Source organism: Hypanus sabinus, chromosome Y, assembly GCF_030144855.1.
Source record: "Hypanus sabinus isolate sHypSab1 chromosome Y, sHypSab1.hap1, whole genome shotgun sequence".
Lineage (NCBI taxonomy): Eukaryota > Metazoa > Chordata > Chondrichthyes > Myliobatiformes > Dasyatidae > Hypanus > Hypanus sabinus.
Window position 1 is genome coordinate 890,666 of NC_082740.1, and position 16,119 is coordinate 906,784.

General features: G+C 41.0%; 1 protein-coding gene across 6 annotated transcripts in view; it reads right to left on the reverse strand.

The window, feature by feature from the left end:
• The window catches only part of LOC132385332 (puromycin-sensitive aminopeptidase-like), a 330,919-nt gene that overhangs the window by 143,089 nt on the left and 171,711 nt on the right, over positions 1-16,119 (reverse strand). For all 6 annotated transcript variants that reach the window (XR_009509156.1, XM_059957354.1, XM_059957353.1 and 3 more), the window contains 2 exons: positions 12,725-12,889; positions 2,140-2,244 (listed from right to left, as the gene is read on the reverse strand). Coding sequence is in view for 5 of the 6 variants with exons in the window: in XM_059957354.1 (XP_059813337.1) it covers positions 2,140-2,244; positions 12,725-12,889 (270 nt within the window). In the remaining variant the exon portion in view is untranslated. The remainder of the gene's footprint in view (positions 1-2,139; positions 2,245-12,724; positions 12,890-16,119) is intronic.

A 16,119-nucleotide genomic window follows, 5' to 3' on the forward strand; every position in this document is an offset into this window, starting at 1 on the left:
AGAAATATTTAAAATGTCGCTACCCATGGGTCAGGTGCCGGAGGATTGGAGGATAGCTCATGTAGTTCCGTTGTTTAAAAAAAGCTCAAAAAGTAAGCTGGGAAATTATAGGCCGGTAAGTTTGACGTTGGTAGTAGGTAAATTATTGGAAGGAATACTAAGAGATAGGACCTATAAGTATTTGGATAGACACAGACTTATTAGAAAAAGTCAGCATGGCTTTGTGCGTAGTAGGTCATGTTTAACCAATCTATTAGAGTGTTTCCAGGAAGTTAACAGGAAAGTGGATGAAGGGAAGGCAGTGGATGTTATATACATGGACTTCAGTAAGGGCTTTGACAAGGTCCCGCATGGGAGGTTAGTTAAGAAGATTCAGTCACTAGGTATACATGGAGAGTTAGTAAATTGGATTAGACACTGGCTCAATGGGAGAAGTCAGAGAGTGGTAGTGGAGGATTGCTTCTCTGAGTGGAGGCCTGTGACTAGTGGTGTACCACAGGGATCAGTGCTGGGTCCATTGTTATTTGTCATCTATATCAATGATCTGGATGATAATGTGGCAAATTGGATCAGCACATTTGCTGATGATACAAAGATTGGAGGTGTAGTGGACAGTGAGGAAGGTTTTCAAAGCTTGCAGAGGGATTTGGACCAGCTGGAAAAAAGGGCTGACAAATGGCAGATGGAGTTTAATGTGGACCAGTGTGAGGTATTGCACTTCAGAAGGTCAAACCAAGGAAGAACATACAAGGTAAGTGGTAGGACACTGAGGAGTGCAGTAGAACAGAGGGATCTGGGAGTACAGATAAATAATTCCCTAAAAGTGGCATCACGAGGAGATAGGGTCGTAAAGAGAGCTTTCAGTACATTAGCCTTTATAAATCTAAGTATTGAGTATATGAGTTGGAATGTAATGGTGAGATTGTATAAGACATTGGTGAGACCGAATTTGGAGTATTGTGTGCAGTTTTGGTCACAAAAGGACATTAATAAGATTGAAAGAGTGCAGAGAAGGTTTACAAGGATGTTGCCGGGACTTGAGAAACTGAGTTACAGAGAAAGGTTGAATAGTTTAGGACTTTATTCCCTGGAGCGTAGAAGAATGAGGGGAGATTTGACAGAGGTAAATAAAATTATGATGGGTATAGATAGAGTGAATGCAAGCAGGCTTTTTCCACTGAGACAAGGGGAGAAAAAAAACAGAAATCATGGGTTAAGGGGGAAAAGTTTAAAGGGAACATTTGGGGGGGGGGGGGCTTCTTCACGCAGGGAGTGATGGGAGTGTGAAAAGAGCTGCCAGATGAAGTGGTGAATGTGAGCTCACTTTTGACATTTAAGATAAACTTTGACAGTTATATGGATAAGAGTGGTTTGGAGGGATATGGCCCAGGTGCAGGTCAGTGGTACCAGGCAGAAAATGTGCCAAGAAGTGCCAAAAGGCCTGTTTCTGCTTTGTAATGTTCTATGGTTCTATAACTGTCGGGGCCATGACTAATCAATGACCTATCAACCTCTGCTTTAAATATACTCAATGCCTTGGCCTTTGCAGTTGTCTGTGGCAAAGAATTCCAGATTCACCATTCTTTGGCTAAAGAAATTCTTCCACATTGTTCTATAGGGACACCCTTCTATTCTAAGGCCAATAACCTCTGGTCCTTGATCCTCCCACCCCAATAAACATTTTAGATACTGCAGAAGATGCCAATACTGATCATGATATCAGGAAAAATACTTCTATTTTATTTATTCATGGCTGTGGATTTTTTTGTAACAACTGGGACAGATACAGTACTTAAACAATCTGTACAAAAAATGGCTGGCGTGATGCTAGCTACACCACCAGTAGTGCACTGGGATAACAGCTAATGTTCTTGTTTCTGAGAAATGGTCGAGCCCACAATAATTTAATTTGGGCAAGACTGCTACTCAGACATATTTATAATTGTAATGAAGAGTTGATTGATTGGCTAATTACAGATACTAATATTCCAAGATCAGTTCAGAATTCTCAGCTTTCAAATACAGATATCAAAACTGGTTATATTTTTGAACTTTGATACATACGCTGCAAATCTGTCTAAACATGAAATCATGAATCACTACTGCACAAACTGCTAAGTTAAGCTGAAAGAGTCTTACCACATCACCAATGTAATTGTGTAGCATTCGAATCACTGATGCTCCTTTGCTATAAGAAATTGCATCAAATATTTCATCCACTTCTGCTGGATGTCCTACTGCAACCTTTAAAAGAAAAGTATTTCACTTTTAAATAAATTATGCTTAAAAGGTCAAGAAGGTTGGATTGTCCCTACTATCCTCCTTAAACAAATGAACAATGTTGGACATTCTCCAGTCCTCTGAGAGTTGGCTATGGCTGAGGAACAAACGAAGATCTGCCAAGGACTCACTAATCTCCTCAGGAAAAAAAAGGCGCTGGCTGTTCACTCTAACAATGCCTCTATCTTATACACTTCTATAAAATCACCTCTCATTCTTTTCACTTGAAATAGAAATGCCGCAACTTAATCAGCTTTTCCACATAGGATATGCTCTCTAACCCAAGCAGTATTTTGGTAAAACCTCTCTAAATGTTCAGCTGATTTCCTCTAAAGCAATCAGAACTGAAAACAATATTTCAAGTTTGGTTTAAACAGGGTTTTACAGAGCTGCAATGTTACTTTGCGGCTCTTGAACTCAATCTCCTGACTAATGAAAGCCAACACACCATATGCCTTCTTAACTACCCTATCGACATGAGAGATCTATGGACCTCTCTGATGCTCCACACTGGTAAGAGTACTCCACCTCTTTACACCTCTAGTAAGTGATATCTCATCCTTCTTTGCTGCAAAGAAAAAGTACTAGCTCACTCAATCTTGCTTTTAAGACATGTCCTCTAGTTGAGGCAGTATCCTGTTAAATCTTCTCTTCACCTTCTCTAAAGCTTCCACATCTTTCCTATTATATGATGAGAAAAAAAATGAACATAATATTTCAAGAGCAGTCTAAGCAGAGTTTTATTAATCAGCAACATTACCTCATGACTAATGAAGGCCAACACATCCTACACCTTCTTAACCACCTTATCAACGAATGGCAACTTTGAAGAATTCGAAACTCCTATTAAACATCCACTGACTCTCCTTTGTCTATCCTGCTTGTTACTTCCTCAAATAGTTCCAACAGGTTTGTCAGGCAAGATTTCCCCTGGAAACCATGCAGACTTTGTTCTATATCATGTGCCTGAAAGTCTAAAACTTAACCTTAATAATGGACCTCAACATCTCCCTGTTCTACCTACCAAGAATCCTGCAAATAATCTTGTACTTTGCCTCAAATTCGACATTTCAATGTATCATTTCAAACTGTCCACCTGTTACTTCTCAGCCCAACTATCAATGTACCCTTGTAACCTTGAACAACCTTTTATACTACCCACAATTTACCAACCTTTGTGTCATCTATAATTAGTGGTCTGCAATGAAGCTGGATTGTGACCTTTATAAAACATTGGCCGGGATACATCTGAAGTTTTGTTAAACACAAGTGACGATGCTGCAGATACTAGAAATCTCTAATACGACACAGATTGCTAGAGGAAGACATCCTTCATATACATGAGGAGTAAATATCTTTAAGTTGCATCTCTGTCTGAATATGCAATGTGCAATTTATAATAAATAAAATATACCTTAGGACATAATAACATAGAAATACAGCTGTATCAGCATGAATTAGGCAGTTGATGGCCTGTGGAATAACCTGTCCCGGAGCCTGTTGGTCCTGGCTTTTACGCTATGGTACTGTTTCCTGGATGATAGCAGCTGGGACAGTTTGGGGTTGGGGTGAATCAGGTCCCCAATGATCCTTCAGCCCCTTTTTACCCACATCTCTGTAAATGTTCTGCATTGTGGGAAGTTCACATCAACAGATACGCTGGGCTGTCCGTACCACTCTCTGAAAAGTTCTGTGATTGAGGGAAGTAGAGTTTCCATATCAGGCAGTGATGCAGCCAATCAGGATGCTCCCAATCGTACCCCTATAGAAAGGGTTCACATCAAACATCAACCATCTGATTTGAAAGAAGCACTATTGTGCTTTTTTCACCACAAAGCCGGTATGTACAGACCACATGAGATCTTCAGTGATGTTTATGCCAAGGAACTTAAAGCTGTTAACCCTCTCAATCCCAGATCCATTGATGTCAACAGGGATTAGCTTGTCTCCGTTCCTCCTGTAATCCACAACCAGCTCCACTGTTATTGCGACATTGAGGGAGAGGTTGTTTTCTTGACATCACTGACATCATTACTATTTGAGATTAGGCTAATCAGTCTAGTGTTGTCAGCAAATGTAATTAGCAGAATGGAGCTATGGGTGGTGACAAAATCATGGGTATGGAGAAAGTAAAGGCTGGGGCTTAGGACCCAGCCCTGAGGGGCACCTGTGCTGAGGGTCAGAGGGGCAGAAGTGAGGGAGCCCACTCTGCTGGCAATCTGACAGGAAGTCCAGGATCCAGCTACACAAGGCAGGGTGAAGGCCGAGGTGACTGAGCTTCCTCTTGAGCCTAGATGTAATTATGGTGTGTAATGCTGAACTGTAGTCCAAGAACAGCATTCTTACATAAGCATCCTTCTTCTCCAGATGTATAAGATTGGTATGTAGAGCTGGGGCTATTACATCTTATGTCAATCGGTCATGTCAGTAGACCAACTGTAGGGGATCCAGTGTGGGTGGTAACATGCTGCAGATGTAGTCCTTGACCAGCCTCTCAAAGCATTTGTTTATAGAACCATAGAACACTACAGCACAGTACAGGCTCTTCAGCCCTCCATGTTGAGCCGACCCATATAATCCTTTAAAAAAGTACTAAACCTACCATACCCCATTACCCTCCATTTTTCTTTCATCCATGTGCCTATCCAAGAGACTCTTAAATACCCCTAATGATTTAGCCTCCACCACCATCCCTGGCAAGTCATTCCAGGCACTTACCACCCTCTGTGTAAAAAACTTACCCGTAATGTCTTCCCTAAACTTCCGTCCCTTTATTCTGTACATATGCCCTCTGGTGTTTGCTATTGGGAAACAGGTACTGACTATCCACCCTAACTATGCCTTTCATAATCTTGTAGACCTCTATCAAGTCTGCTCTCATTCTGCTACACTCCAAAGAGGAAAGTCCCAGCTCTGCTAACCTTGCTTCATATGATTTGTTCTCCAAACCAGGCAACATCCTGGTAAATCTCCTTTGCACCCTCTCCATAGCTTCCACATCCTTCCTATAATGTGGTGACCAGAATTGAACACAATACTCTAAGTGCGGTCTCACCAGAGATTTGTAGAGTTGCAACATGACCTCTTTACTCTTGAACTCAATCCCCCTGTAAACGAAACCTAGCATCCCATAGGCCTTCTTAACTACCCTATCAACCTGTGCAACAACCGTGAGGGATGAATGGATTTGAACCGCAAGGTCTCTTTGTTCATCCACACTCTTAAGTAACTGACCATTAATGCTGTACTCAAGTCTTCCGGCTTGTCCTTCCAAAATGCATCACCTCACACTTATCCAGATTTAACTCCATCTGCCATTTTTCTGCCCAACTCTGCAGCCTGTCTATATCCTCTTTAACTTTCGACTACCTGCAGCTCCATCCACAACTCCTCCAATCTTCATGTCATCTGCAAACTTACTCACCCATCCTTCCACCTCCACATCCAGGTCATTTATAAAAATCACAAATAGCAGTCGTCCCAGGACAGATCCCTGCAGCACTCCACTAGTCACCGATCTCCAGGCAGAATACTTTCCTTCCACAACTACCCTCTGCTTTCTTCCTTTAAGCCATATTTTTGATTGAGATAACGCACAGAATGGGTTCTTTTGGTGCTTCAAGCTGCTCCACCCAGCAACTCACCAATTTAAGCTTCGCGTATTCATGGGACAATTTACATTAACCAATTAACCTAACAACCAGGTCTCTGGAAACCCAGGTCACTGGTACTGTACAGCATTGTGCTAATCACATACGTAATGGCTTTTCTGTAATGTTCACTGCTTAGGCAGTGGTTTCCCTGTAGCAGCAATGTTTCAGTTGTGGCTAGAGATAACGAGGCTTAGGAATGCAGGGGTTAGTCAATCAGGAGTTTGTTGCCCTCTCTTGTGATTCTGGAAGAGTTGATTTTGCGGGTTTTTGGAAAGTGAGAGAGAGAGATGAGGAGAGAAGACACGAGTGGAGAGACTTGGTAGACCGCCTGAAGGGGTGGACTCGGAGTGAGGGTCTGAAGGGCAGCAACAATCAAAGGAGGATCAGCAAAGGGGAAACCGTGAGCTCCAACTTTGTGTGCACAGACTGTTTAGTATGATTTGGGCCCTTTTTCTTTTGTATTTTGTTTCTCTACTAACCATATAGTCAGAGTTATAAAGCTTAATCATTAATCGCATATTGTGTACTGTTTGTTAATTTGGGGTACTGATTTGTAACGGGGACACATTATGCAGCATCTACCCAAACACAATTTCTTAAGTTTGGCTGGGCAGGGGGTTATCACCACCTATATTAAGCCGGTAGGAGAAGCGAGTGTTACACATACTACTGGTGCTGCCTGAGAGCAGCAGAGGTCACCGAGGGGTGTTAGTTTGAAACAACTATATTCTCACCATATACTCCACCATTATTGTTTCTTTCTAAATTATTTGCTGTTCATTTACTTTTTGTACATTAAGTACACAAATCCACCAGTAATGTGGCCCCAATTCTATCAAGACTATGTTTTTACCTTAGGTCTAAGGTATCTCAGTGGGAGAACATTTTGGAGAGAGTGATCATAACAAGTTAGAAAAGCGTTTTAATTGGAGTAAGGGGAACTATGAGGCTATCAGGCAGGAAATTGGAAGTTTAAATTGGTAACAGATGTTCTCAGGGAAAAGTACTGAAGAAATGTAGCAAATGTTCAGGGGATATTTGTGTAGCATCCTGAGCAGCTGCATCACTGCCTGGTTTGGAAATTGCACCATCTTGGATTGCAAGATCCTGCAGCGGATAGTGAGGTCAGCTGAGATGATCATCAGGGTCTCTCTTCCTGCCATTACAGACATTTACACTACAGGCAGTCCCCGGGTTATGTATGAGTTCCGTTCCTGAGTCCGTCTTTAAGTCGGATTTGTACGGAAGTCAGAACAGGTACATCCAGTATTATTTGCCGTCAGTCAAACGTTTGTCTTAGTGCATAGTATATATTTCACCTTTCTATGCATATAAATCTCATAAGAAATGTACAGTATGTATTTCAATAATTAAACCACTACGATGCTTAGTATTAATTGTAGCTTCCATCGGGGCAAGGCCTTTCCCATACTCCATTATTCTCACTTTATCCTTTAAAATTGTTCCAATCGGTGACCAACTGCAGCCTAATGCTTTTCCAATGACCGAATGCTCTGACCTCTTTCCAATCGCTTCATTATTTACACTTTACAGTATTTTCAAATGTGATCATTTTCTGTGAATGGAACAGATACAGAACAGTACATACTGTACACCGTGGGTGACATGATCTGAGCTGCCCCGGGTCCTAAAATCCACTGTACTGCGATAGGTTAAATGGGACGAGTGGGGATGGTGCTATCCCAAATACGTACACTAAAACATCTTAAACATAATAATACAGTACTGTACATAATGATAGTAGTAGTAATAATAATAATAATAATAATAATAATAATAATAATATGGTAATAATAAAAATAACTACTTATGGTTGCAGCCATGTCTTGCATACTGGAAGGAGCATTTGTGAGGTAACATTATGATGGACCTGGTGCAAGACAGTCAGGTTTTAATTCTGCTACTGGAGAGGGCGGGTTTAATACTGTCAATTTCTTGAAGTAGGCATCAAGGGAGGCTTGTACAGAGCTTTTTCTTTCGTCATAAATGGCTTTGTAGCAGCTGAGGTTTTCGGTAACTGCACGGTAAACTTTTGACAAACTCCTCTGTATTAGAATCTTGCTCCTCTAACTTCGCCTTCCCTGCTTCAATGAGACGAAAGGTTTCAGCTAACATTTTTGTCACAAACTTTTTCGGTTCCGATGTTCCTAGGTCACAGTCTTCTTTTTTCTCAAACGCTCTCATCTGCTGCTCTAGTTCTGTAAGGTCTTCATTGGTCAGTTCTCTGGCATGGGTCGAGCAACTCTACAACATCATTTTCACTGATGTCTAACTGCTGTTGATTACCAATATCAACCGCAGTTTGCCTGGCTTTGGCAATGTCATCTACTGTAAATCCCTGCACAAGCATGCACAAACTGGGGGCACAATTTAAACCACACTCTTTATATTTGACTGCTTCACTTAATCCCAAGAATCAGCAATATTTTTTATGACATCATAGATGTTATAATCCCTCCAGAACTCCCTTAAGATCATCATATCATCTTGGTTAACCCTGACTGCTTGTGAGAAGGTCCACCATAAATAATAGGCCGTAAAGGAGGCTATGACTTCCTGATCCATTGGCTGAAGTAGCGATGTGGTATTGGGGGGGGTAAAAATATGACTTTTACATCGGGGTGGTCATCTAAAGTGCTTGGTTGTCCAGGTGCGTTGTCAAGCTCAAGGAGAATCTTGAAAGGAATTATCTTGGCCAAGCAATAACGTTCAACAGCAGGAACAAAATGGTTCAAGAACAAATCTTCAAAGATGGCTATTGTAACCCAAGCCTTTGAACTTGCCTTCTAAATAATTGGAAGAGATGCCTTAATGATATGGCAAAGTGCCCACAGATTTAGGGAGCAATACACAAGCAAAGGCTTGAGCTGGAAATCCCCGGATGAGTTACCCCCAAGCAATAACGTTAGCCTATCCTTCGATGCCTCATGCCCTGGTGCACTTTTTTCATCTTTCGAAATATAGGTCCTTTCAGGCATTTTTTTTCCAAAATAAGTCAATCTTGTCTACATTAAATATTTGGTCTGGCAAATAATCTCCCTCCTCAATAATTTTTTTAAACATTTCAGGAAAATCACTCGTAGCACTTAAATCGGCACTCATTGCTTCACCTTGCACTTTAATATTATGTAAATTTGCTCTCATTTTGAAACGATTGAACCAACCTCTACTTGCAACAAACTCTTCATCACAAGCACTTGCAGTACCGTGCAGCTTTTAAATTGTTGAAAAGGCTTCGAGCCTTTTCTTGCAGTAAAGTAAGGCTAATAGGAATATTATGCTGATTTTGATTGTCTAACCAAATTAACAATAGCCTTTCCATTTCAATAATTAAACCACTGAATTGCTTAGTAATAATTGTAGCTTTCATTGGGATAGGGCCTTTCACATGCTACATTATCCTTTAAAATTGTTCTGATAGTTGACTGACTGTAGCCTAACGCTTTTCCAATGGCGTCTCAGCTCTTTCTGATCACTTTATTATTTCCAATTTTTTTTCAATCGTGATCGTTTTCCTTTTCTTTGATGCATCACCAACACTTGCATCCGATTACGCTTTGAAGACATGGTTACAAGGGTAATTACAAGAAAAATTTAAGCCAAATACAAAGTCACACACTCAGCACAGTGTCAACTGTTAATTTGGTTATGGCAGGTAACGTGGTCCGACTTAAAATGGCGGGACGGCCTTCCACGAGGCAACAAACTGCTGAAGCCGTGCAATGTTTTCATGAGCTTCACAATGTAGTGCATGTGTTTGTTACTACAAACCATTGTACTGTATTTACAGTAACTCAGATTGTCAATATAATAGGGTTTATGGTAGGCCGTTCGTAAATATGAGTTGTCCATAAGTTGGACATTCGTAACTTGGGCACTGCCTGTACACTCTGCATCCACAAAACAAACAGCATTACAAAGGACCCCACGCACCCCTCATATAAACTCTTCTCCCTCTTCCCATCTGGGAAAAGGCACTGGAGCATTCAGGCTCTCACAACCAGACTATGTAACAGTTTCTTCCCTCAAGCTATCAGACTCCTCAATACCCAGAGCCTGGACTGACACCTTGCCCTACAGTCCTGTTTATTATTTATTGTAATGCCTGCACTGTTTTTGTGCACTTCATGCAGTCCTGGGTAAGTCTGTAGTCTAGTGTAGTTTTTTACATAGTTCAGTCTAGTTTTTGTACTGTTTCATGTAACACCATGGTCCTGAAAAACATTCTCATTTTTACTTTGTACTGTACCAGCAGTTATGGTTGAAATGACATTAAAAAGTGACTTGACTTGACTTGTGTGGAGTTCTGCATAGGTATGTTCCAATGAGACAGGGAAATTACGGTACGGTACAGAAGAAAAACTTAAATAAGGTTCAGAGAGCTAGGTAATCTTAGACATCTAGAAGATTATAAGGTTAACAGGAAGGAGCTTAATAAGGAAATTAGGAGAGCCAGAAGGGGCCATCAGAAAGCCTTGGCGGGCAGGATTAAGGAAAACCCCAAGGCATTCTACAAGTATGTGAAGAGCAACAGGAATAAGACATGAAAGAATAGGACCTATCAAGTGTGACAGTGGGAAAGTGTATATGGAACCAGAGGAAATAGCAGAGGTACTTAATGGGTATTCTACTGCAGTATTCACTATGGAAAAGGATCTTGGTGATCGTAGTGATGACTTGTGGCAGACTGAAAAGCTTAAGCAGGTAGATATCAAGAAAGAGGATGTGCTGGAGCTTTTGGAAATCATCAAGTTGGCAGGACTGAAAGAAATGTACCCCAGGCTAGTGTGGGAGATGAGGTAGGAGATTGCTGAACCTCTGGCAATGATCTCTGCATCATCAATGGGGACGGGAGAGGTTCCAGATGATTGGAGGGTTGCGGATGTTGTTCCCTTATTCAAGAAAGGGAGTAGAGATAGCCCAGGAAATTATAGATCAGTGAGTCTTACCTCAGTGGTTTGTAAGTTGATGCACAAGATCCTGAGAGGCAGGATTTATGAACATTTGGAGAGGTATAATATGATTAGGAGTAGTCAGAATGGCTTTGTCAAAGGCAGGTCATGCTTTATGAGCCTGATTGAATTTTTTGAGGATGTGAGGATGAAGGAAGAGTAGTAGATGTATCATAAATGGACTTCAGCAAGGCATTTGATAAGGCACTCCATGCAAGCCTCATTGAGAAAGTAAGGAGTCTTGAGATCCAAAGGGGACATTGTTTTGTGGATCCAGAACTGGCTTGCCCACATAAGGCAAAGAGTGGTTGTTAAAGGGTCATATTCTGCATGGAGGTTGGTGACCAGTGGTGTACCTCAGGGATCTGTTCTGGGACCCTTACTCTTTGTGATTTTTATCAATGACAGATGAGGAAGTGAAGGATGGGTTAGTAAGTTTGCAGATGACATAAAGGTTGGTGGTGTTGTGGATAGTGTGGAGGACTGTCAGAGGTCACAGTGGAACATTAATAGATTGCAAATCTGAGCTAAGATGTGGCAGATGGAGTTCAACCCAGATAAGTGAGAAGTGGTTCATTTTGGTAGGTCAAATATAATGGCAGAATATAGTATTAATGGTAAGACTCTTGGCGGTGTGGAAGATCAGAGAGATCTTGGGGTTCGAGTCCACAGGATGCTCAAAGCATCTGCGCAGGTTGACTCTGTGGTTAAGAAGGCAAACATGTATTGGCCATCAATCGTGTAATCGAATTTAGGATTTGAGATGTAATTTTGCAACTATATAGAACCCTGATCAGACCCCACTTGGAGTACTGTGCTCAGTTTTGGTTGCCTCTCTACAGAAAGGATGTGGAAACCATAGAAAGGGTGCAGAGGACACTAACAAGGAGGTTGCCTGGTTTGGGGAGCATGCCTCATGAAAACAGGTTGTGTGAACTCGGCCTTTTCTCCTTGAGCGATGGAGTATGAGAGGTGACCTGACAGAGGTGTATAAGGATGATGAGAGGCATTGATTATGTGGATAGACAGAGGCTTTTTACCAGGACTGAAATGGTTGCCACAAGAGGACACAGGTTTAAGGTGCTGGGGAGTAGGTACAGAGGAGATGGCGGGGGGGTAAATATTTTGCTCAGAGAGTGGTGAGTGTGTGGAATGAGCTGCCAGCAACAGTGGTGGAGGCAGATATGATAGGGTCTTTTAAGAGGCTTTTAGATAGGTACCTGGAGCTTAGAAAAATCAAGGGCTATAGGTAAGCCTAATAATTTCTAAGGTAGGGAAATGCTCGGCACAACTTTGTGGGCCAATGGGCCTGTATTGTGCTGTAGGTTTTCTATGTTCTATGAATTCAGAATGAGAAAATCTACATATGCTGGAAATCCAAGAAACACAAAATTCAAGAGGAATTCAGCTGGCCAGGCAATTTCTATGGAACAGACTAAACAGTTGACATTTTGAGTCAAGTATAGAATAAGTTACAGGCAGAAGTGGTGGATGTGGGTTCAAATATAACATTGAAGAGAAATTTGGATGAGCATGTATAGGTGGAGTATAGGTGGTTATGTTCCTGGTTCAGGTTGATTGGCAGAATAACAGTTCATCACAGGCTAGATGAGTTGAAGGGCAATAGTAGTCTATGATTCTGTAACTTAAAAATATAAATGAAAATACTTTAAATCCATTAAACCCAAGGCAAATGAGATAAGGGAAATAATTCTGTTCATTTGACAAACTTTAAACCCATGTTACAAAAACGTTTCAGGCTTGGTGTTGCCTGGATTGCTGCATTTGCACAGAACCTACAAAGAATAACAACCTTACCTCAATTGGATGACTGCTGTCAAGAGCATCAAGTTCTAGTGCTCGTGTGTAGTCAGCAGAAACAAACTGGGTCCAGATATCATATTCTGGGAAGCAGTGATCCACACACAAATACTCGATCCAGGAGGCAAAGCCTTCATTCAACCACAGATGTGTCCACCACTCCTGCAATCACAGATATTGATTCTGAATGCATTGTTTTGCAGTTGGGAAGCAAATTCTAAGTGACTCTCCAAAGGCATGATTACAACCACAGCACTTTTCCAAGAGATGATTTCAGTAGGGTTGGCAATGCTTCAGTTTGTTCTCAACCTATATGTGTATTTTTTAAAAAACTTGTAATCATACAGAATTCTGCAGATTACTGAAAATTTTCTCTACTCTCAAATCAAGAAAAGCATATCTGCCAGACTCAGCAACCCGGATTTCCCAGGGTGCTGTTTAATGTGCTGCACAGTGTATTTGGGCCATACTTCCATTATCACTTCAAAACAATTACTAGAATGGTAAAGAGCAATACTTACAGATTCATTGTTGTCCATTCTTATTCTTGACCTGAACATAATGTTGTGGTCACTTTTGTAATTACTGAAGTGCTCTCACATCATTTACGCACAAATACTTGCTGGCATAACATACTAACACACCACAGCCAATTCCTATAAATTTCAAAGTGAATAAATTTGATCCTTGATTCCACAAGCGATTAATTTTTCAGTACTGCACACATTCTAAAAAGACTTGCTCACTGTGAAAACATTATGTTGCTTATTTTGAAATAAACTGAAAGTTCCAAAATGATTTTTTTGATTTTATATATTCCTTTAAACCATGGTCAGAACTGAAAGCAGGTCTTACTTTCACTGTAGGATGGGCTTCAAAACACTGAAAACCAGCACTGTTTTAATAAACTCAGGGTACTTTTAAGTATCACAATAAAGCTCTCCTCATCCATCTCCAACTTTTCAAAAATATAATTGTTTTACAATCCTGCCTGAACCAAAGGCGTATGACTGCTTCGTTGATCAATACATCACTGATAATCATTCATTTTTTCTATTTGTATTTCCTGGAACGCAGAGCAGTGCAGTAGTTAGTGTTGCTATTGCACAGCTCCAGGGGCTTGGGCTTGCTCCTGACTTGGCCTAGCTAAATGGCAGGGGTTGCCAAACCACGGCTCGTGTATGTTAATGTTTTGGACAATGGTATTAATGGATTTATGGTTAAATTTGATGATGATACAAAGATAGGTGGAGGAGTGGGTAGCACTGCATAAACAGACAGCATGCAGAGAAACTAGTTTAGATGAACGGGCAAAGAAATAGCAAATGAAATACAATGTTGGAAAGTGCATGTTCATGCTCTTTGTTAGAAGAAATAAACCAGCAGACTATTATCTAGATGGGGAGAGAATTCAAAATGCAGAGTTGCTAAGGGACTTGGTAGATCTTGAGCCAGATACCCTAAAGATTAACCTTCAGGCTGCGTCAGTAGCAAAGACGACAAATGCAATGTGGCATTCATTTCTAGACATATAGAATATAAGAGCAGAGGTGTGATATTGAAGCTCTGATATTGAAGTCATGAGACCATACTTGGGAGTATTGTGTGCAGTTTTGGGCTCCTTATTTAAGAAAGGATATACTGTACTGTTATTGAAGGGAGTTCAGAGAAGATTCACAATAATGATTCCAGGAATTACAGGGTTACCATACGAGGAATGCCTGTCAGTTCTTGGACTGTATTCCCTGAAGAATGAGGGGGGATCTCATAGAAATATTCCAAATGTTAAAAGGCCTGAAGTGATAAGTTATGGCAAAGTTATTTCCCATGGTAGGGGAGTCTAGGACCAGAGGACATGACTTCAGGATTGGACATCCATTTAGAATAGAGGTGTGGAGAAATTACTTTAGTCAGAAGATGGTAAATCTGTGGAATTTGTTGACACTAACAACTGTGGAGGCTAAGTCATTGGGTGTAGTTAAGGCAGCGATAGATATGTTCTTGTTTAGCCAAGGCATCAAAGGGTATGAAGATAAGGCAAGGGAATGGGGATGACTGGAAGAATTGTATCAGCCCATGATTGAATGGTGGAGCAGATTCAATGGGCCAAATAGCCTACTTCTGCTCCTGTATCATATGGTCTAATGTTCTTTTTCTTCTTTGAAAAAGGGAGTCACATTAGCTGCTTCCTCAGTCTTCTAGCATCCTCTTCAAGTTTAGAAAGTTATGAAGTATTTCAAGCTGAGCAATCTCTACAGCTACTTACTTTAAAACCCTAACATGCAACCCATTGGGTCCTGGCAATTTATCCATCTTTATCCACCAACAGTCAACTCCCCTCCCCCACACAACCCATCCATGAGGTTTGTTGATACAAAAATTCCAATTACAATAGGAAAAGTTTCAAACATGTAATTAATCCATCAAGGCTTTTAGCAATATTAGCAGAGTATTCCAGGGTGAAGAATATTAAAAACTTATCCAATATATTTGCCATGTATTAATTCACCAGTTTCCCTCTTTAAAGATCTGATATTCACCTTCGCTGCCCTATTTATCCTTAGAAGCTTTATAGTACTCATTTTAATAATAAATAGTGGTATGGAAGTTTTCTTTGAAAATTTCTTTTTCTTCCTAATGAGCTTTTTACTCTCTTGCTCCAGGATCTTAAAAACATCCCAGTCTTATGGTCTACATAAATCACAGTAGAGCTGGGATGTTTAAGCTGAAGCTGTAGAAGACAAGGATGTGGCAAATCTAGAGTACTGTGCAGTTTTGTTTACCTACCTATAGAACAGATATCAATAAGTTTGTAAGAATGCAGAGAAACCCAATCCCTAAAGCATGGTCTTGGCCCAAAGTTATCAAAGACCTATTAGATATCTCTCTAAATAGATTCTTCCTTCTTCCTATTCCCTCCCTGCTTCTTACTTCAATCCTTCTGCTATCCACTCACATTCTCCCTCACCTACTGTCTTCCAGCTTGATCTCTTCTCCCTCACCCCACCTTATTCTGGCTTTTGTCCACTTCCTTTCCAGTCTTGACCCAAAAAATCAATTGTTTGGTTCCCTGCACAGATACTGAGTTCTTCCAGCATTTTGTATAAGTTCCACATCGGTAGTGTTATGATCCCAGCCCCCTCCTTTGTGAGAATTGCAAGAGCACCCGTTGAGGGGGGGGGGGGGGGTCAGTAGACCCAGGAAGTGAGAGAGAGAGAGAAACGTGAAAAATTGCAGAATAAGATGCCAGCAACTATTGTCTCATGGAGACCACGTGAAAAGCCCTCGGGCAAGATGGGCTGCTTGAGAGAGAGATTGCATCATCCCGACCTGATTGACACCTGCGACCCCGTGAGGAAGTATAAAGGAGAGTCTCAGGGGGACAGCCCCTC